At 48.8% G+C, this 19,845-nt stretch overlaps 3 protein-coding genes across 5 annotated transcripts; 2 read left to right on the forward strand and 1 right to left on the reverse strand.

The window, feature by feature from the left end:
- The first annotated feature begins 2,755 nt into the window (after positions 1-2,755).
- Positions 2,756-6,274, forward strand: LOC128268376 (uncharacterized). Its single transcript, XM_053005443.1, has 5 exons — positions 2,756-2,813; positions 3,000-3,221; positions 4,452-4,616; positions 4,689-6,128; positions 6,201-6,274. Exons 1-5 carry the CDS (start codon positions 2,756-2,758, stop codon positions 6,272-6,274), a joined length of 1,959 nt encoding a protein of 652 aa, XP_052861403.1.
- A 554-nt stretch (positions 6,275-6,828) lies between these two features.
- LOC128278240 (peroxisomal targeting signal 2 receptor) lies at positions 6,829-13,496 on the reverse strand. 3 transcript variants are annotated; one of them, XM_053016919.1, is made up of 5 exons: positions 13,062-13,496; positions 8,519-8,724; positions 7,956-8,348; positions 7,688-7,890; positions 6,829-7,615 (listed from the first exon to the last, which is right to left on the reverse strand). In XM_053016919.1, the coding sequence occupies exons 2-5, from the start codon at positions 8,717-8,719 to the stop codon at positions 7,447-7,449; spliced, it is 966 nt and encodes a 321-aa protein (XP_052872879.1). In that variant the 5' UTR covers positions 8,720-8,724; positions 13,062-13,496; the 3' UTR covers positions 6,829-7,446. The 3 variants fall into 3 exon arrangements, with proteins under 3 accessions (XP_052872879.1, XP_052872880.1, XP_052872882.1); XM_053016920.1 differs by lacking the exon at positions 13,062-13,496 and adding an exon at positions 10,451-10,509; XM_053016922.1 differs by lacking the exon at positions 13,062-13,496 and adding an exon at positions 8,942-9,041.
- Positions 13,497-15,673: 2,177 nt separating this feature from the next.
- Positions 15,674-18,255, forward strand: LOC128268868 (arrestin homolog). The gene is made up of 4 exons (XM_053006153.1): positions 15,674-16,079; positions 16,381-16,932; positions 17,004-17,337; positions 17,413-18,255. Exons 1-4 carry the CDS (start codon positions 15,915-15,917, stop codon positions 17,556-17,558), a joined length of 1,197 nt encoding a protein of 398 aa, XP_052862113.1. The 5' UTR covers positions 15,674-15,914; the 3' UTR covers positions 17,559-18,255.
- The last annotated feature ends 1,590 nt before the right edge of the window (positions 18,256-19,845 follow it).

Below are 19,845 nucleotides of genomic sequence, written 5' to 3' on the forward strand. Positions count from 1 at the left end.
GAGCATACAATAGTTATTTAGAATTTATCATACACATGAGGTCAGCTCTCAACGGATGCGTGCAATTCTCATACCGTTACTAAAAATGAACAAACTGTGGACATGAGCCACAGCTGGTGTTGAATATTGAAAGAATACAAATATACTTTCACAAGCCCTGCAACACGTTAACGGAATTCAAACCCCCAATGACCTGGCTGTTTTATATTTATAGTTAAGGCCATGAAACAAAATAAGTTAAGGGACAAACACACAATCCGAGGGCCAGATTCTACGCAAACATAATCCCTGAGCGCCGCTTGAAAGTTTTTTTTTCTCTTGGTAATGTTTAACGGGTGATAAGGTTAAATTCTTCCAATGTCACATTCCGTCACAAGTAACAGCCACCAAACGCACCTCAGCAACATTTGCTCCTCGCATCGCCATGACAATATTGTTTTCGAACGCATCGTGTTACTGTACCGGTATTGGTATTCCCACAGACGACAACAAATGGGCGTGATAGTAACCAGCTCCGGTAAACAAAACCCCAACCGACATGCGCCTCCGATGCAACTTTCTATTCAGCTCGATTGGAATCCGAAGAAAAATTGCAATCACAAGTGTGTTGGTGTGAAATTTATCCACCGTCCCGTGCCGGCCACAAGACGGTGCCGTCGTGTATCTTGCACACTAATTGCTACCCTTAGTCAGTCAAGAACGCGGCTACAACACATGCAACGACCCACGAGTCGTTAGAGAAGCGTTTGTTTTGGTTACGGTTCCGTGGGAGGCCTCATGGCGTCGTCTACACCTCAGGTCGCTTCAGTTGCCACTAGACACCGCCAGCAACCGTGGTTTGCAAGTTCAAGGATTCATAGCACAGCACCGAAGTATTAAGTGGCCCGGGTGTCGTTGTGAGGATCAGTGTAATTCCGATACTGTTCGCTGGCCGAAGGCGGCAAGATCTGGCTAATCGTTTGGGGTTTGTGGAGCTAAACTGGGCTAGACCCTGGACCGGAAGCAAATGAGATGCTGCACAATTAGTAGATCGTTCGCCGGTGCCGGGCTGGCGGCTTAAGGCGGGATGAATATAAATGTTGCTTCACTTACCATCGGACGCTCAAAATGGAACAAATGGAATTCCCGTTGAATATTCATGCTTACGGGTATCGGTGACCATCGGTGAATAAAATAACTGTGCTCCGAATTCGTGGACTCTCGTAAAAAAAGAAAGGAAATGCGCTCGAGTCGTCCCGACGCCAGGGCGCCGGCCACCGACATAAACCAACGGGTGACCCAAAACTGCCCATTATCGAAGGATAGTGTTTGTTATAATGTGTCGATGAACGGGTACAGATTACAGTCCCAGTTACACAGAAAATCATAACCATTCCGTGCTAGCCAATGTCCGCTTTCTATAACGATCCATCGATTCTACGGCACCCTCGGTGTGACACTTTGGAGACACGAATCCGCCGTTCCCGACGCTCGCCACCGCTCGATGGCCTATATTTTGTCTGACCCAAAAGGGGTCAATATACCTGAGACAGTTCGCCGACACTAGAGCCATAATAAAATCGATTACATTACACATCCCACCGGAACTCGCTGCACAGCGCCAACGGTCGAAGGTGCAGACAACGATGTCCGTCCTACGGAGCTTTCCACAGAGTGCACTTACCTTCAATGTTGACTGCACTTTTTGTGGTAATTTGCTTGCGCCATACTTGCGATACGTACATTTTACATGCCACACGTAGGGCGTTGTAAATTTGATGTCTATATTTTAAATTGTCTATTTATCACCACCTAACCAAATAAGAAACTCACAAAAGCACAACAATTAACAAATCGGTAAACAACCGGTTCATTTATACTCGATTTAGATATATTTTCAATAGTTTTAAAATTGTGGAAATTGTGATTCATGTGTGTAATAACGTTGGATGGCGAAACAAATGGAATCAATTTTCGCACCACATCATCACGAACTGTGTCTCAATCATCGAACAATCAATAAAACCCTTTCAATGGCCAAGCCGTTTGTTCCTAACCTTACCAGAAGGAGCAACAACGCGCGGATGTGTTTTTAGGTTGGTTTTGTATTGTTGAATACTGGCACCGAGTAGTGCTTGTTCGCAACCTTGCCAACAACTGTTCTCTTCCCCACCGTCTTGAGGTCGGTTCACTTCGCAGGACATTCTCCAACAAGGAGCGTTTCTTTTGCGTCTCGCAGCCGGTTAGTGGGCCACTAACGAGCCCCGTCGGTGTGACGTTGACCATTTTTCTCGCAAGGGCACCAGTAGCCAGTTGGTTCGCATGTTGTAGTAAACAAGGCACAAGGACCAGTACCAACAAACGGTAGCGCACCACACAACGTTAGAAGCAAGCTTAATATCTCCAGCCGTTTGTGGAACATACTCGCTCGGCCGTAGTTCAGTAGTGCACGAACCGCGGTAAGACCAACATCGGAAGGACACACGGAACAACGAAGGAGAAAAACGGACTCGAACCTCGAAGTCGGTGAAAGTGTTTTTTGCGCTCGTTGAGGATGAACATAATCCCATCCGCATTAAATACAGCTCCCAGTGAGGGGAATTAAATATGAATATTAGTTTTAATCCTGTGCATGAAGAGTCGCTTGTGAAGATGTGCAAGTTGCGGTAGAGAAAAAAGTGTTGTTCACCGTGTGGTTGAAACATTCAACGTGGACACCAGCATCGGTTGATGAGATTTAGACAAAAAGTGGAAGCAGTAGCAAAAAACCGACAAAATGTGCAACACGACCGACCAGACCGACAACGGAAAGCACGTGGAAATAGATGTCCCAGGTGAATACGTTGTGCTGTGTTTCTCATATGTGTTTTGTGTTCCCTTGGGGACTTGTTCTTTCGGCTGCCGGAATGTCGATTGTAAACCTCAAGTTAAAAAACTTCACCTCATCACTTTGAAGCAATGAACCCTTCTAGAAAACCCGCCAAATATTTACATCTTTTATGCTTTGTTCTTTAAACTAGACACTGGCGCGGTGTTTACCTTGGGAAACTCCTACCTTTACGAGGATACCGCCAAAGAGCAACCGAACGATAAAACGCCACCGAATCATCCCGACGCCGGTACCGGAAGCGATGCTGAACGACCACAACCGACGCCCAAGCGCCAGCAGAGTTATTTTTTTGTCAAAAATGATCCGGTCGTGAAAATCGTTTGTGGTAGCAAGCAAAGCGGTGTAGTGTGTGGTAAGTATAAGGTATATTTCGTAAGCCTCATTTGGCGAATGAAATCAATCTTAAAAAGGTACCACAAAGCTGTTGATTAAACATCGCTGAAAAGAGCATACGAAGTGGACAGTATTATGGGAGCGTTCCTTGAAAACTGTACCGTATCCCAAGTGATGTGTATTCCATAACGTAGCATAGCCGATGACCGTGAAACATAACGGTAGTGTGAAAATACGGAAGTGAAAGAATGTTACGCATTTCTAGGTAATCCATTACAAGGATGACTGTACAAAACCAGTTCAGCGCAGGAAGCTCTCGGAACACGGAAGTAGTCATGCTTCCTTGATTTCCTCGAAAAAAATCGTGATTGGAAACGGGTTATCAACAAAAAAAACGTTTGCTCAAGGTTGAACACGGTGAACAATATAAATCAACAGAAAAGAAAGTTCATAAGACCCAACAACATTATATGCAAATTGGCTTTCACTCTCAATAAAAGCATTTGTACAGCGCCGTGAAAGATATTAGGCTGGTGCTGGTGCGGTCGCGACCAAACACGAAAATATCGCATTTACAAAGTTGACCCCTTTGCGGCAATTAACGGCGTTCGTGAACTTGAAGAAAACCCTACGCCGCCGACACCGACTTTGGCAGGATCTTCCCACAAGCCGCAAGCGGCAATCTTATCACGCCATAAAGACGGTATGACCAGCGCTAAAGGTCAGCGAAACGAAAGTTCCCGGTACATTGTGTAGCTTGGCTAAGACTTGAGCTCGGATGAACTAGAAAATATGAAACCAAAATTGTATAAATCACGAAAGCGTATAAACTCAACAATTTGTTGGTAGCAGTAGCCATAATTGTGGCCGTATTTACATCGCCCGCCAACATATCTACTCACTGTCACCTGAACTAAATTCTCAACTAGTGCCACGCGACGGGAAACCAAAAGAGAAATTAAAGCTGTGTTCCTTTTAGAGGCGGTGCGTGCATCGAAATTGCCACCGGCCAACACGCCATCGCTCGATTAAACTGAGACACGTCCACCGGGGGGTGAAAATATTTGTCATCGCAATGCGTTCCCAAATGCGCGAGTCAATTGGCCACTAACGGGAGGGACTCTACTCAAATGGTTGCCGCCGTCGGGGAAAACCATCGTCGGGTGAAAAATATCTTGAAACAACAGCATTAATCATAACCCTAGACTTAGGGGGAAACGTTTCCTGACGCGCTTGCTCTTCGTTCCAGAATCCGGCAGGTTGTTTGTGTGGGGTTACAGTCCGCATGGGCAGCTGGGCCTGGGAAAAACGGATACCGTCCACAAACCTTCGTGCGTGCGGACCATTAAGCGGCTCAAGGAGAAGGTGCAATCTTTCTGCTTCGGAGGAAATGGATTTTGCGTCATCCTATCAGGTATTTCTACTTAGCCCACATAGTTTCCACCGCCAAGGACACCGTGTAAATCGTGTAACTCTTCCCACGCAGAGTCCGGAAAAGTGTTCTACAGTGGAAAAACCATCTTTCCGTTCAACGCTAAAATCGGATCGCTACTGGAGTGCAGCACGTTACACAAAAACCCGACCGATAACAGCGAATACACACCGTATCCGGTAGAATTGCGCGAGTTTCGCGAGTGTCCCCTGCCAGAGGGCGATCGGTTTTCGGAAATTATCGCCGGATTCAACCATTTCGTTCTGCTCACCGCCACCGGCAAGTGCTATGGTTGGGGCCACAACAGCCACCAGCAGCTGGGAGGAGTGGATTCGTTGAAAATTCTCTCCCAACCCGAACCGATCGCGACCGGACTGGTCGTAGAGCGTGTGCTGTGTGGTCATTATTGTTCGCTGTTTGTGACGGCCACGAACGAGCTGTTTTTGGTGGGAAAGTTTCAAAAGATTTCCATTCCGTTCCTGAAACAGCTGACCAGCGTGACACTGTCGGCGCCGGTAGTGGCCGGTGAAATAACGGGCTGGGATTGTGTGTATCTTTTGCTGGCCGATCACCAAGTGTATCGCTCCAATCGAGTGCAGAAGATAGAAGACTTAAAGTTCGTTCCGTTTGAAAGCCTCGCCGGATTGCTCACGGAAGGAGAACACGTTACCAAGCTGGCCTCGTCAAACGATTGCATTTCGTTCGTGACCAACCATGGACGGCTGCTGACGACGTACGACGAAGACTGCCCATTTACGGCTTCGGGCCACTTTAAGGAGCTGAGCAAATTCAAATACTTCAACGTGACGGACATTGCTAGTGGCGCCGAGCACTCGTTGGTGTTAGCGTTTCCCGGGACGGCGGAAAGGCTGGACGTGACGTGTGCCCTGGAGTTGTTGCGAAGTGGAACGTCCGTCCCGGCCGAACTACAAAACGATGTACAGCAAGCGCAAGAATTCATCCGCAACGAAAAGCGTCGCCTGCGTAGAGAGCATGTGGAGCGCGAGATTTCGAAAGACGAATCGATCACCATAGAAACGGGCGATTCGGAGGTACGGTTCATCGACAACGGGGCGGACATCGTCGCACCGAAAACACCAAAACTCGGACCGCAGCTGGCGATCCAGCACGACGACGACGACGAGGATGATGATCGCTTTTCGGCCCACAAGGAGAATGTTCCGAGGAAAACGCACACCCCGAACATTAGCCAGCTCATCGATTACAGTGACGATGACAATGATAGCATTTCCTCACAGTCCACCTTTCACGATGAGGAAGAGGACGCACGGCAGCAATCCTACAAGCAGAACAGAACCAACGACAGCAACAACAACCGCAACGGAGACGACCGCAAGCTGAGTCTTGGCAGCAAACTGAACGGCAGCACGGGCAGCACCAAGTCCAGCGACAAGATGAGAAAGTTTTTCAAGGAGCTCAAATCGAAAAGTATGGACGTGTCCTGTAAGAATCCTGGCAACGTTTTAGACGACGGTAAGTGCAACTGAGGCCCACTGTTGTCCCTCGAAGCGATACTGACGGTGACTGTTTTCGTATCCATTCCAGATGTGAAGTACTCCAAAAATGACCAGTTGATTCAAGCGGAAGATCGTGCCTCGAAAGTGTGCGCCATTATGTAATTTAGATGTGCGAGTTTTACACAACACTTGGAATAAATTTATTTAAAACACGATGTTTGCAATTGTTTGTAAACATGATGTTCAACAACAGGTAAACAACACTGAGTGATTTGAGCTCGACTGGGAAGCAATGACTTACCTTGGTAAAACTGATTATATGCTCGCTAAAGTAATTCAAATGCTGCTAACTTTAAGTAACTTTATCTGCCTCATACTAATCACTAAAACATATAATATCTCGATATTTATAGAACCGAAATGTTTACCGGTATTCACGAAAACTGTAAACAAATAGAACTGTCATGTCGTTTGACATTTAACCAGATCCTGGCTGGCTGCGTGCGATGACACACAACCCGAAATGGAAGAGTACTGATTCGCGGAAGGAAACGGTCACTCGAATGACAATCGAATTCAAATCTTCAACCGTTTTCAATTAAGTAAAAATTATAAAATGTTCGAATGCATTATTCCCTACAGGATGGATTGCTTTTTTGTTACACATATTAATATATTTCTTGTTCTGGTTATTCACAATTTCATCTAATTTTTTTCATACATTATAATTTCGTTGAACTGATTCGATAACCTAACGCGCCAATTCTTAGCCCAAAAATCCCCAACTAAACCAATACCTGTTTTACAATGTAAGAGAAAACTTTGAAACAACTTAACTCTTCACAACGAAGATAAATAAATAGTAATGTAAACAGTTAAAGTTTAATATAAACTACCATCAACCTTCCACCGCACTCCAGCAGACACCACGTTTTGTGGTTCGATAGTTCGCTACTACTATTGTGAGAGTTGAAGCCTCACCTACCATCACCGGTTTTGATTTTAAATATACATCGAAACATAATTTTGACGCTGCATCCCTCGTACCGTACGTGTGTGTGTGTACCATTTCTGTTCACTTCTGTACAAATAGCTAATTTAAATGTGCTGCCTCGCGGTGACAATACGAATATGGCCACCAGCATCGGACACCACTTTTAGTCTACTTAGCATCTAAATCACAATTTTTACTTTCTTTTGGCCGAAATGCAAATTTTTAACTGCCAGGTGACGTTCCATTCTCCGCCGCAGGCTGCTGAAGACCGACGTTCCGCATAAGCTTACCTTAGTTGTTCACCATAGCATTTCCGGTTCCTGATTTTTTGGTGCACGGTTTAAATTTTATCCGAAAGGCAGTCCGGTTTGAAAACGTGCACCAGCGAATCCCAGCCGCAATCGGCAAGCTGATTCCGACGGCGACGATTCCAATCCAGCCCGTAAGTGAACTCCGAATGATGCTTGATAGTTTCGATGGCTTCGTTGCTCTTTTTGTAATCCCATATTCTAAAATGAGTCACAAAACGGTACCTGTCGTTAGTGTCAATCTCTAGGAGTATAAAGGTACCGCTCACACACCTGGTCGTAAAGTCGTATCCAACGCTGGCCAGCACGGACAGGTTGTGCGGGGAAAATTGTACTTTTCTTACAGCAAACTCATTGCCCTTCAGTTCCGTGATCGGAACGCCAAAGTTTCTCAGGTCCCATATGCGAATCAAACCATCCGACGCTCCAGTGGCCAAGATGTTGGAATCGTGCTTGCACCAATCCACCGTCAGGACCTAGAACAAAACAGGACTAGTGTGTTCAGTGTCGTCCTACCGTCATACGCCTATCCTGCCCTTACCTCTCCATCGTGGGCCTTGATGCTCGCAATCGGTAGATCGTAGCAGAGGATATCCCAAATCTTCAGATAACCATCTCCGCTGACACTGGCGAAGGTGTTGGGGATATGGGCGGCAAAAACGGCATTGTACACCAGCTGCGTGTGGCCGATGTAGGTGCTGAGCGAGTTGCTCCGAATCGGGTCCCATATCTTCACCGTGCTGTCCCAACTGGCGCTGATGAAGAGCTGCTCGTACGGCACCTTGCTCCAGTCCACGCTATAGATTTCCTTCTTGTGCTCCCGGTACACCATCGACGGTGGTCCGTTGCTGACCGACAGATTGGTGTTCCACAGCTGGACGCTTCCGTCACCGGACCCGGAAACGATGATCTCCGGATTCGACTCGGACCATGTCTGCAAACCGTGAGAAAATTCAATGAGTTGGTTAACGGCCCTCGGACTTAATAGAAACCATTATCGCTTATCTAGGGAACGGAGAGCTTAAACTTGGTCGGTTTAGGTTGGTCGGAGGTCTGCGTTCCCCGATGATAAGCGTGCGTTATCACGCCTCGCCGTTTACGTACCACGTCGAACAATCCATCGCTCCAGTGATAATTCCGCTTCTCAGCGATACCACAACCGTCCGGGGTCAGCTCGAGGAAGTACAGTGTACCGCCACCTGCCAGCCCATAGAACTGGCTCGATGCTACGACGAACTGGTCCGGGTTGAAGGGCGAAAATCGCACACTGTACCCGTGCCGGTTGGTGGTGAAAAACGTCGACATCGTACCTGTTGGGAAGAGGAAAGCATGGATCGAACCAAAGGATTAAAAAGGGCAACACATTCCGGCACATGCCGATGTAATTATGCAAACCACGCTTAGGTTTGCTGCCGAACTCCACAACCCAAGTTGCCGCCGGGGACGTCCGGAACTACCCAGACTGCGACAAAACCAAAACCCGACTACCCAACCGATAACTTCCCAACAACAACGCCGTAGCCTTACTTGGGCGCCACAGTGCGGACGACTATCTTAAACAACTGTTATTTACACCGCACATGGCGCGCCGGTGTGACGGCGGCGAGATGAGGGATTTTTCTTTTCACGTTTCGCGCGAAGAAACTTTCATTAGGCTGCCCCGCGGGTCTCTCGTGGGGGCCCCTCGGAAGCGATTGCGGAGGAAGTTTCCGTTTCCCTAGTCGTCGGGCGCGCACGGGTTCACATTACGTTACTGCCTCGGAGACACTTCGAATCGCACTGCGTGCGTGACACCTGTCTCACGCGATTCACGCCCGAAGAACGCGAACGCTGGCGGCGGCGGCGGCGGCGACGGCTTCTCGGTAGTGGGTGGGTGGCTCGGAGCAGCACCCCCAACCCGCCCAACAACAACGGCGGCGCACGGTGGAGAAAAAGATTTCATTATTTATTAAACAACCACCAAAAACCCGGGAGGTACAACTAACACACCGCGCGCGACGCTCGCTCGACTAGCAATTCATCGTCGCGCCTCGTCGGGTGATAAGCTAATCGAAAGGGGTGCGAAAGAGGCGCCCCCACGAGCCCGAGCGAGATGGGGGATTGGCGAGAGAGAGAGAAAGAAAAAAAAACCGGAGAGACCGAAGGCCACGAGTCGCGGCCCGATCTTCTCGACGACGACGACGTCGCGAAAGAAGTCGCGAATCGCGCGCGTCTTTCAGTGCCGCCGTCGTCAGTGTTACTAAAACGTGGTTGTGGCGCGAAACGTGTGTCCCGACACGGACGTAACGGTGCGCGCGATCCAGCGTGTGTGTGTGTGTCTGTGTTGGCCGCGCTTACAAAATCAAAACACTACCTCCCCCACTAGGCCCAATCAACGCCACACACAAATCATCGGCGTCATCATCATCATTTCATCAACGCCGGATCGCATTTCGCGCGCTCTCGTAACGCCGCGTGTTCGACGCGTTACGGCCCACTTATAAGCCATGACACGAACCACGATTCGTGGTTCGCGCGAAACACATTCAAACCGTTTTGCGCCGTTTTTTTCAGGAGAGCATCGTCGGTAGCGAACTATTTCCCGGCGTTTCTGGCTCTCTCTCTCTCTCCCGTTTTCCACGGCGCGGTTTTCCCGCTTTTCATCTCCGTGGGCTATCAATCAGAGCGGACGATTCGAGCGAGTGATTGATAGCGCCGGCAAGTGGAATTATTGTTCTGGTGAGTGAAGGCGCGTTTATATTTGATATTTGCGGCCATGCACCCTACTAGGGCTTCTACTCACTCACGCTCTGGTCATTAGAGGAAGATGTGTTTGGGAGTATTAAGCACCGCATACAGCTTCCGTTTGGGGCAGACCATTTTTTATTCTCACGATAACTTCCTTATTCATTATCAACCACGAATTCTTTCCTCTGCAACTCATTCTTGTTGTACCAATCAACAATCGCTCTTCGATCTAAGGATCTGAAGCCAAACTTCGAAAGCCTTCCTAATAACCTTAAACTAAAACAATCCCCTCGATAGCACAATAAATACCGATATCGAATCTAACACGACGCAGTTCGAGCAGCGTTTGTCCCGCGCGCACCTCACAACGGCTTCACGTGCGTAGAAAAACTAAATCGCGCGCGTGTCTGGCGTGCACCGGAGAATGAAAATGCCGGGATGCGCCCCGAACTAGCGCTTTTCCATGTGTGTCCGGTTGTTGTGCCGTTGTCTTGTTTTTTCCCTTTTTTCGGCCGCACTCTGCATCTGCAGCGCGGGAAAAACTATGACTCTCGGCGGCCGTGTGTGCGTGTGCGTATATGAATAGAAACTAGGCCTGGCCCGATGCCTGGCCTCGTGGTGGTGCTGGTGCGGGGTGGTGGAAGAAAGAAATTATGGTTAACCCGAAAGGAACAACAAAAAAAACCCCGATCCCGAGTTTGAAAATAGTACAACACGGGCCCGGTTACACACAAAAATCGTAGCAGCGCAAAAGATGGGCGCAAAGATGCACCGTGCACGCGCGGTGTGCAATCTAATGCAGCCCGGAGCGGCCCGGTTTTGCCCCTTTTCTGACTAATCCGTGCCCTGCGAGACTTCGGCAGCTACAAATCGCGGGCACGATCGAAGCAAAATAAACGATTCACGCAGTGCGGACTGTAAACAGTGGCGAAAAAATTTGAATTCAACCAGCCACAGCAATCTGGCTGGCGTGGCCGGCCGCGGCCAGCACGGGGCCGGCCGGAGATAAACACAAAACCCGCTGCGGCTGGCGTTGGCGTATGCAAATTTATTTGCGCAACTAGCGCGTTGGCGAACGAAAAAAAAAACAACGGTGAAAAACTAAAGCTGCGCGAAAACCTCGCCTTCGTCAGGAGTCTGGTTTGGAGATCGCATCCCCCGACCGCGACCGAAACTGCAGTAGTTTAGTTGAAACGCATCGCAACCGAATGCAACCGGAGACGCAAATCGGTAGTAAATTTTGAAATTCCGTTTATTTTCGAACGATATTTTTCTTGCCGCTCCCCGAGGCGAGCCGTTACTTCGAAAGTCAGTAGCGCACGATTGTTTTTTTTTGCTCCACCTCTTTTCTGTAAATCTCTTTTTATTATGCTCCCTTGAACCCTCGCCGGGCCCCCGACGACTTTCTTTCGCCGGGCCAGTAGCCTGGCTTTGGTTCTCTGGTTTCCCCGGGAGTCGAGCGGCTTCCGCGTGCGCACTATTTTTAGGAGCCGCAGACGGTTTTCCAAACCGTTTGTCACCGAAGAAAAGAATCGAAGAAGGGCGCACCCCATAATGTAGGTCAATCTATGCATAAGAACCGTCCGCCCAAGAATAGTTCTGGGCAGTGTTGTTTTGGTGGCCAAAGGACGGTGTAAAGTACCAACGGTCAGGCGATGAGTTGCAATGGTTTGTTGTTAGCATTAAACTTGAGTTAGAAAATGAAGCTCAAACATTTTAGGTTATAAAAGTCTGGAACTGCAAAAATTACAGGGACAAATTGCTCACGCTGTAGATGCATTGATCGTCTTGTCTGCTTTCTGGACTATTTGGCCTATGACCATCCCAAAGGTTTTGTTTTAACGAACTAAAGCGAAAATAACCTCAACCTAGAACGGATAGTGACGCCAACAGACAGATTTTCCTTTCGCTTTTCCAGCAAGCCGAGGACGCTGGAGATTCGAGGGCGAAAAACACGTGCTTCGGATCAACTGCGCAATAGCCGACGCCATCGTGCAAAACGGCTCCTGTGCCTCGCTCGCTCACTCCGATTGCCGATCTCTGTTTCCTACTCGTTCACCGAGTGAAAAGCACATCATCTCTCGAACTCGCTCTCCCGTCAGTGCAGAAGTCCTCAGCATCCCGCCAGAAGGGGTTACATTTAATCTATCTCCTGTTAGAGACAGCAAGAACCCGAATCATCGGAAGAGCGAATGAGAGCGAGATGGGACGAATAAAAAAAAATGTGCAAAACCCTGCTGCTGGAACCGGAAGGCGGTTGATTTTCCACGCAACTTTTCGGCCCAACCAGTCGGCTCGACGGGCTCGGCCCTCGGTGTTTTAGGGGCCGCGCCGCGATGCTGCGCTCCGCCGCAAAAGGAGCGCCGCCAGGATATTATTAGAAAACTAGGTTCCGCCGTAGCCGAGACACGAAACACGCCAAAAACGGAGTGCAAATCATAAATGGAGTGCCCAGAGATGTCGTACGTGCACAGCATCGCCATCGGCACAGTGTCCGCCAGCATGTGTGGAGCGACCGACCCGATACAAGCGGCCAACGATTGGGGAAGGTCGGTTCAGAAGGCGGCAAACCTCGGCCTTATTTTTGGCCCTCTCGGGACGTGAGTGATTAGCGTCGAAAATGGCGGCCCCTAATGTGCCGGAAAGAAGGTTAAGCAAGGCGAAACGCATCGCCGCAGTGCATCGTGATCGTGATTTGTGCAAAACAAACGCGCGAAACTGCGTTCCATTTCGTAGTAGCACTGGCCGTTGCCTCTGTGTGTGTGTGTGGTGCATTAAAATTGGAGTGTGAAGAAGAAGATGGTCGCCGAGGCGCATTAGAGCGCACTAGGAGGAGGTTGTGTGCCTGGCGTCCAGCGCGCCCGCCAAGGTTGAGGGAAACAAAAACAAACCAAAAACTAGTCCGATACGTTCTGCTTACCATGGTTAGTATCTGAGGCACGAGTGTGTGAGTTTAATGGTTACTTGTTAAATTAGCGCGACCAGCACACTGGCCACCAGCGTTGGCAAGCAAACGCGAGTGAGAGGAAGAGCGATAGAGAGAGACAGACAGACAGGGAGATTGGTCCTAGGAGGTCCTGTGTATGCTTCCAAGGAGAAGGATGGTTGGATTGTCGACTCTAATTTCGTTCAAACTTTGTTGTGGGGGATTTGGTGAAATTATGGAACTGATCATACAAACAGCCAAGCTCTAGTGAATGGTTCACGTGAAAACCCGCCAAGTGAGCAGGACGCACACGCACACTGGTCACTAGTCACACACACACTGGGGTCGGGTCACACGCAAAACACAAGACGCCTGCTTCTTCAAGGAGCACCAGGACACCGCTCAGCGAGAGCTCGAGGCAACCGGGACCACCACGAACGCCTTCCAGACGCCCACTGGTCCGAGTGGATCGTGGAGCCATCCACTCGAGGCCCCATCCAGCCCGAGCCCCGTGGTGAAACGGGGAGTTTTGTAAGATGCCAGGAATGGGTGGCCCTCAAACTACCACCCACCACGAGCCAAAAGAGGGTGGTGAATTTTCCAATAGGACGAGTAGCACAAACTGCCTCCCCGGCCAGTGACGATTGCAACGTTGCCAAGCCTGATGCCGCCGGCGATGATGGCGTCTCCATCCTAGCGGCGAGCGAGAGTGACACGCTAACAACAACAACAACCGGAGTGCCGGCGAAAGTGAGACAGCATCACTGCGCCGCGGGTCAAGGCGCAAGAAAATCGCCGCAAAGAGTCGCAAGACAAAACATCTGGGAGGTGAGGGATGCATCCCATCCCCAATGATGGTGCTGGCAACGCTTTAAAGGCATCCTCTACTTCTCAGTACGCACAATCCTTACGCCGCCGATATTCACCACCGAGGGACACCGCAAGGCACCCGCAGTTGATGTAATGCCACGGCGAAGGAAGGGACCGGGCGCAGTGGGGAGGAAAGTGGAGTGCAACTGCAATTATTGATTTTCTTGCGGTCAATTGATGGGCGCCAACCACCCACCGCCACCGGCCCGGGACAGTTCAAGGTACGCGCGCGTGCGATGACAAGGGCACGGTAACGGGTTGCGAAGGGGCCCGACCTAAGTCAAACTCTTATTGCGGCAATCGTCACCCGGCTGGAAACGATTATTCTTTTACATACATTTCCGTCCGTTGTTTAAGAGTTTTTCGCCACATCCGAAGCGGCGCATTTCCGGCGAATTAGCGATTTGCAGGAGCTTCAAATGTTGCATCGCGCCATTGACGTCATAGAGGCGTTCAAGTTTTGGAAATTAGAAAATTTTCTACAAGAATTTACTGTATTAACGATTTCGGATAATCCTGCAAGCTAAGCAGAAAGTCGCTGAAGTGTTGGTAGTTCGTATTAGATGAGAGGTCAAACTGAGAGGATATTCCCGGAAATGCATCTATCTATGTTAGAAATCATTCTTGCAATCTTGAGATTTAAATGAAAGCCAATCGGAAGTCAACAAACTTTTTAGACAACAAACACTAAGCATACGACCCTTTACAGAGTTGTAATTGGAATAAATCTTAATTCAACTAAAACCGATAGGTCCTCGAAAGACCATTTGGCCGAAGGTGGTGAATGGTGAATGGTGAATTTTATCGAAAACCCATCTTTTCTGACGAAGCTCATTTCTACCTCGGTGGTTATGTTAATAAGTATAATTATCGTATTTGAGTTTCGGAAAACCTGCACGTCGTGCATGAGAAGCCAATGCACAACGCGTGACAGTTTGGTGGCTGCCTTTGAAACCCTTTCCAGAGTTGAGGCGTTCTACAGAGCGTGCCCGATCGCTTCAAGGGTTGCAAATTAACGTCAACCTTGACATTAGATGCGAACCTCCCGAGCAAACATCAGAGGTCGAGCGGGTTTTTTGTGCCATCCTCTCGATGCCTTTCGAGCTGACCAAAGATTGAGCAAAAGAAAACTCAACTCGATAGAAGAAAACTAAACCGTGAACCTCCATCGGAAGCCACAAAACGGTCCTGAATGCCTGGTCACAAAATGCACCACAACCGGGAGAGCTTCACCGAATGACTGTGGCCATGATGAACGGCAGTTAACAAAACATTCTTCGACGAATTCTTAAATTAACCAATCGGACTTATCGGGCAGAGCAAACGCGACGTGTAACGACTCCCCAGGCCAGAAAGTGACGTCATATAGCGCACCAGACACAGGACTCAGTGGTCGCAATCACTCTAAGCGCTGACGCATCAAACAGGATTACGTTCCGCGTACGGACGGTTGACGCGCATAACATCGCGTCACCGGCAGTTGCGTGTACACAGCTCCCGTGAGAAACCGGGGGGAAAATTGGAAAAACATTCTACACGCGCACATAACCGCACATTTGCAAGCCCCGGAAAGTCCGGCAACTAATTCAGTTAATGGGACAGGGCAGGATCGCCGGCAGGTGTACTGGGATCGATCGATTTTTCCCGCTTGTCCCTGGGCCGGTGCCGGGGAAACCTTTTCGGTGCGCCGAAAGGTATAAAACGGTCCGTCAATCGTTCGGCCAGTCGCACTTCTGGTTGTTTTCTCTAACCGAACCGTAAACGCGAAGCGAATTCCAAGCGAAGCCGCTACCGAAAGCTACAGCAACAGCAAATTTCACTCACGAAAGTTTCAAGTTTCGTGACAGCGAATTCAACACAATCGTTGTTGACCGTGACCGCCGTGTGTGTGCTGTTATCCAGCAACCCAAACGAGCGAATCGTTCCACCGAGAACTTGAAGAATCATCTAGGAGCAGTAACAGAGCAGAGTACAGTGATGGTTGTCGCAGTGAAAGTATTCAAAAAGTCCTCACCCAATGGCAAGTTGACCGTGTACCTGGGGAAACGTGATTTTATTGACCACACCGACTACTGCGACCCGATCGATGGCGTCGTCGTGCTGGGCGAGGAGTACTTGCGGGGCCGCAAGGTCTTCGGGCAGGTTAGTTGCGCTGGACTATAGTGGAACCGGAACCAGTTAGAGACCATCGGTTTGCCTTAGCCGTTAGTTCTAGCAATGGAATACCAGTTTCTTCGTCTTCCGTAACGAAGTCTGCTCTTTCAGTATTTGTCCCATTTCTGACGTCGGTTTTTCTGAGTCATTTCCTTTTTACAAAGTTACACGGCGCTCGGGTAATCCAATTACCACGCACCACAGTTATGATTCAGTGTGTCGTCACGTAACTCGATTGAACTGAATAGCATAAAATCCATTTCATGTGTTCCACCTTGTCCGATTCCAGCTCATTACCACCTACCGCTATGGCCGCGAAGAGGATGAGGTGATGGGTGTGAAGTTCTCGAAAGAGATGGCCCTAACCAAGGACCAGATCTACCCGATGGAGAACGCCAACATGGAGATGACGCCGATGCAGGAGCGCCTGGTCAAGAAGCTGGGCGCCAATGCGTTCCCCTTCACCTTCCACTTCCCGGCCATGGCCCCGAGCTCGGTCACGCTGCAGGCCGGTGAGGACGACCAGGGCAAACCGCTGGGCGTCGAGTACGCCATCAAGGCGTTCGTCGGCGAGGATGCCGAAGATAAGGTCCACAAGCGCAGCACCGTCATCCTGACGATCAAGAAGCTGCAGTACGCCCCGACCACCCGCGGCCGCCGGCTCCCGTCGTCGCTCGTCAGCAAGGGCTTCACGTTCTCGCAGGGCAAGATCAACCTGGAGGTGACGCTGGATCGCGAGATCTACTACCATGGCGAAAAAATTTCCGCCAACATCGTCGTAACGAACAACTCTCGCAAGACCGTCAAGAGCATCAAGTGCTTCGTCGTGCAGCACTGCGAGGTGGGTGCTCGTGCTCTAGGCGCTTGACCACAGGCCAATGGATTGACTAAACTTGAACCTCCTTCCCGCAGGTGACGATGGTGAACGCTCAGTTCAGCAAGCACATCGCCTCGCTGGAAACGCGCGAAGGATGCCCCATCACGCCCGGCGCTAGCTTCACGAAGTCCTTCTTCCTGGTCCCGTTGGCTTCGAGCAACAAGGACCGCCGGGGCATTGCCCTCGATGGTCACCTGAAGGAGGACGACGTGAACCTGGCCTCGTCCACGCTGATCGGCGACGGCAAGTGTCCGTCGGATGCGATGGGTATCGTCATCTCGTACTCGCTGCGTGTCAAGCTGAACTGCGGCACTCTCGGCGGCGAGCTGCAGACTGACGTTCCGTTCAAGCTGATGAACCCGGCACCCGGTAATTGCGGCGGCCACCCGGCGGAGTGCTCTGACGCGGTCACTAACTGTTGCAGCGTTTCTCTTCCCTACACAGGAACCATCGACCGGGAGCGAGTCAACGCGCTCAAGAAGATGAAGTCGATAGAGCGTCACCGTTACGAGAACTCGCATTACGCCGACGACGATGACAACATCGTGTTCGAGGACTTTGCCCGGCTGCGAATGAACGAACCGGAGTAGAGTGCACGCGCACCCGACGCTTCCTGCTCTCCGTCCGTTGATGGTGCGCCCTGCAAAAGGGGTTCCATCTGGACGTGCCTTGCGTTTCTAGCGTTTCAATCAGTTTTCCCTATTCTTTGGTGCACCCCGTCTGACCGATGCGTCCCTGCGTCCCTAGAGAGAGCGCTCAGGGACCGTGCTAGAGAACCCCCGGGAGGGATGGACTTGGCCGTGTCCTATACCTGAGTCGCGTAACTACGCCTATGTGATAACACCTTCGATGCTAGTTTAACCAAAGCGAGGCGCCGCAGTAGAGCTCCCCTATTTTAGCGTTACTCAAAAGAGCAGCATTATGCAACAACGAAAAAAGAAAATGTTCGAAAAATCAACAAAAAAATGAAGGAAAAATGAATCATTAGACGATACCAATTTGATTCATCGATCAATTGACACGCCACCGGGGACTGCGCAGTCAGAGGACCGGAGAACAAGTGAAACGAAACCTAACCCAGTGGGGCAGTGGTGCCAGCCACACCAATTGATCGATCAATCGAAGAGCAACACTATGTTTTGGAGAAGGAGAACATAAGCACGAAAACGGGAAAAACGGACTCACAGAAGAATCCAACCAAAAAAAACCAAACTAACAAGCAAACATGAAAACACCAGAAGTGAACGAAATCGAATCGAAATCTAGTGCAGCTCGATCGGGGGCGACCCTTTCGGTGCGGCAGCGGCCAGCGGAGCGCCCCGCACCGAAAGGCTCGATCGCTCAATCGCTGGCGACAGCAGCCTTTAGCAGTTAAGATGTTTTAATTTTTTTTCGTTTCCTTTTTTTTGGTTCTCGAGAAAGGAGAAGAAACGAAAAAAGGAAGAACTGTGTAACGAGTAAACACTAGTTGATTCTGCGCTAACCCGGCAGCGAAAGACGAGAACGATAGCTCTTGCTGGGTCCTTGAAAGGGTCCACTGTTGTACCATTCTCGGCTTTCGGCGCTCCTTACTGCGAGTCAATTATTGTTTGTTGGCGGTGGTTGGTCGATGGATAGGTTCTGTTTCATTTTCAGCTGTTTCGGAACTCAATCAGCTTTCACAGGCCATTGTTTGTCCGAAAGTAAAACAACATAAATAAATGCAAAACAATTGTAGGAATCAAATAGAATCCATAGAAAAATGTAAAAAGAGAGAGAGAAAGAGGGAGATCAAAACAATACAATATACATCGAATATCGAAACGAACAACAATAACTGTATCTGGCAATATATTGGAATGTGAAGATAAAATGCAAAAACAAAAACGACAACAACACAACCGTCAATGGTTCTTGCGTTAATTTGCAGCGAGTGTGAAAGCACAGAGAAAGAAACTAACTCTTCTTGTCGTTTGTCCCCTAGATTTTGGTTAGTTTTTATCGGTAAAGTCGAAAACTAGTGTTGCAATAATGAGGATCCTATATCGACGGGACTGTTGTACACTGTTGAGTTTGTAAAAAGTTGAATTTGAGAGAGAACTATAACAATGCATTAAGCACAATTAGAACCAACGTCGGTTAACGTATGTCGTCAACTCGCGATATTGTACACAAACAGTAAACGAAGGCACCGCTTTTTGCTCAACCACTCAAAACGTGAAAACAATGTTAAATACACGACCATTAGGATAGCCATTGGAGCCATGGGAATGATACATTAAACAGTGCTGATGAAAAGGGGTTGTGAATAGTCTTCCTTCAGATATGCAGCTGTTGTTGGGAAGCGTAGGTACGAACGTAATTTAAATCACAGAATAGCAAACAAAACATAAAACACAAACCACAATTCATGTAAATAGGAAAACATGTGATATTACTAAGGATGTGAACAACTTCGAACTTTGAAGTAAGTGAACTAAATTTTGAAAACCCTTTGAAACGAACATTTTGCCCAACTACTTTCTCTAAAGAATGTACAAAACGTGATTTTTCACCTGTGATTGATCGAAAATTGAAAACAGAAATATAACAGTATGATATTACAGTTGCACTAATGCACGAAAGAGATACAAAACGAATAAATTGTTTAGTGAGCAATAAATGAAACAACATAATATTAGTCGAACCCGCAAGTTTCGAATAAAATAGAGTGAAGAATCAAAGCAACCTGTGCATATGCACAGACAGAAGGAAGATAAACAAGAGATAAATACTCAAAAAAAAGTAGAATAGTAAACAGATCAACAGTTAGAGCTTTTGGGCAACTAACAAACTGGTACACCAGAGAAGATAGTTAGAACCGAAAACAAGCAATCCTTCCATCCCAACTAACGATCG

This window comes from Anopheles cruzii, chromosome 2 (assembly GCF_943734635.1).
Source record: "Anopheles cruzii chromosome 2, idAnoCruzAS_RS32_06, whole genome shotgun sequence".
Classification (NCBI taxonomy): Eukaryota; Metazoa; Arthropoda; class Insecta; order Diptera; family Culicidae; genus Anopheles; species Anopheles cruzii.

What these genes read in the sequence shown, in the direction of transcription:
- LOC128268376 (XM_053005443.1), top strand. Translation starts at nt 2,756, where the DNA reads ATGTGCAACACGACCGACCAGACCGACAACGGAAAGCACGTGGAAATA. An exon ending in GCAAAGCGGTGTAGTGTGTG is followed by an intron (nt 3,222 to 4,451) that starts GTAAGTATAAGG and finishes TCTTCGTTCCAG; the next exon opens with AATCCGGCAGGTTGTTTGTG. An exon ending in TGGCAACGTTTTAGACGACG is followed by an intron (nt 6,129 to 6,200) that starts GTAAGTGCAACT and finishes TATCCATTCCAG; the next exon opens with ATGTGAAGTACTCCAAAAAT.
- LOC128278240 (XM_053016919.1), bottom strand. Translation starts at nt 8,719, where the DNA reads ATGTCGACGTTTTTCACCACCAACCGGCACGGGTACAGTGTGCGATTT. An exon ending in GCGATGGATTGTTCGACGTG is followed by an intron (nt 8,349 to 8,518) that starts GTACGTAAACGG and finishes CACGGTTTGCAG; the next exon opens with ACATGGTCCGAGTCGAATCC. An exon ending in GGATACGACTTTACGACCAG is followed by an intron (nt 7,616 to 7,687) that starts GTGTGTGAGCGG and finishes GACTCATTTTAG; the next exon opens with AATATGGGATTACAAAAAGA.
- LOC128268868 (XM_053006153.1), top strand. Translation starts at nt 15,915, where the DNA reads ATGGTTGTCGCAGTGAAAGTATTCAAAAAGTCCTCACCCAATGGCAAG. An exon ending in TCGTCGTGCAGCACTGCGAG is followed by an intron (nt 16,933 to 17,003) that starts GTGGGTGCTCGT and finishes TCCTTCCCGCAG; the next exon opens with GTGACGATGGTGAACGCTCA. An exon ending in GCTGATGAACCCGGCACCCG is followed by an intron (nt 17,338 to 17,412) that starts GTAATTGCGGCG and finishes TTCCCTACACAG; the next exon opens with GAACCATCGACCGGGAGCGA.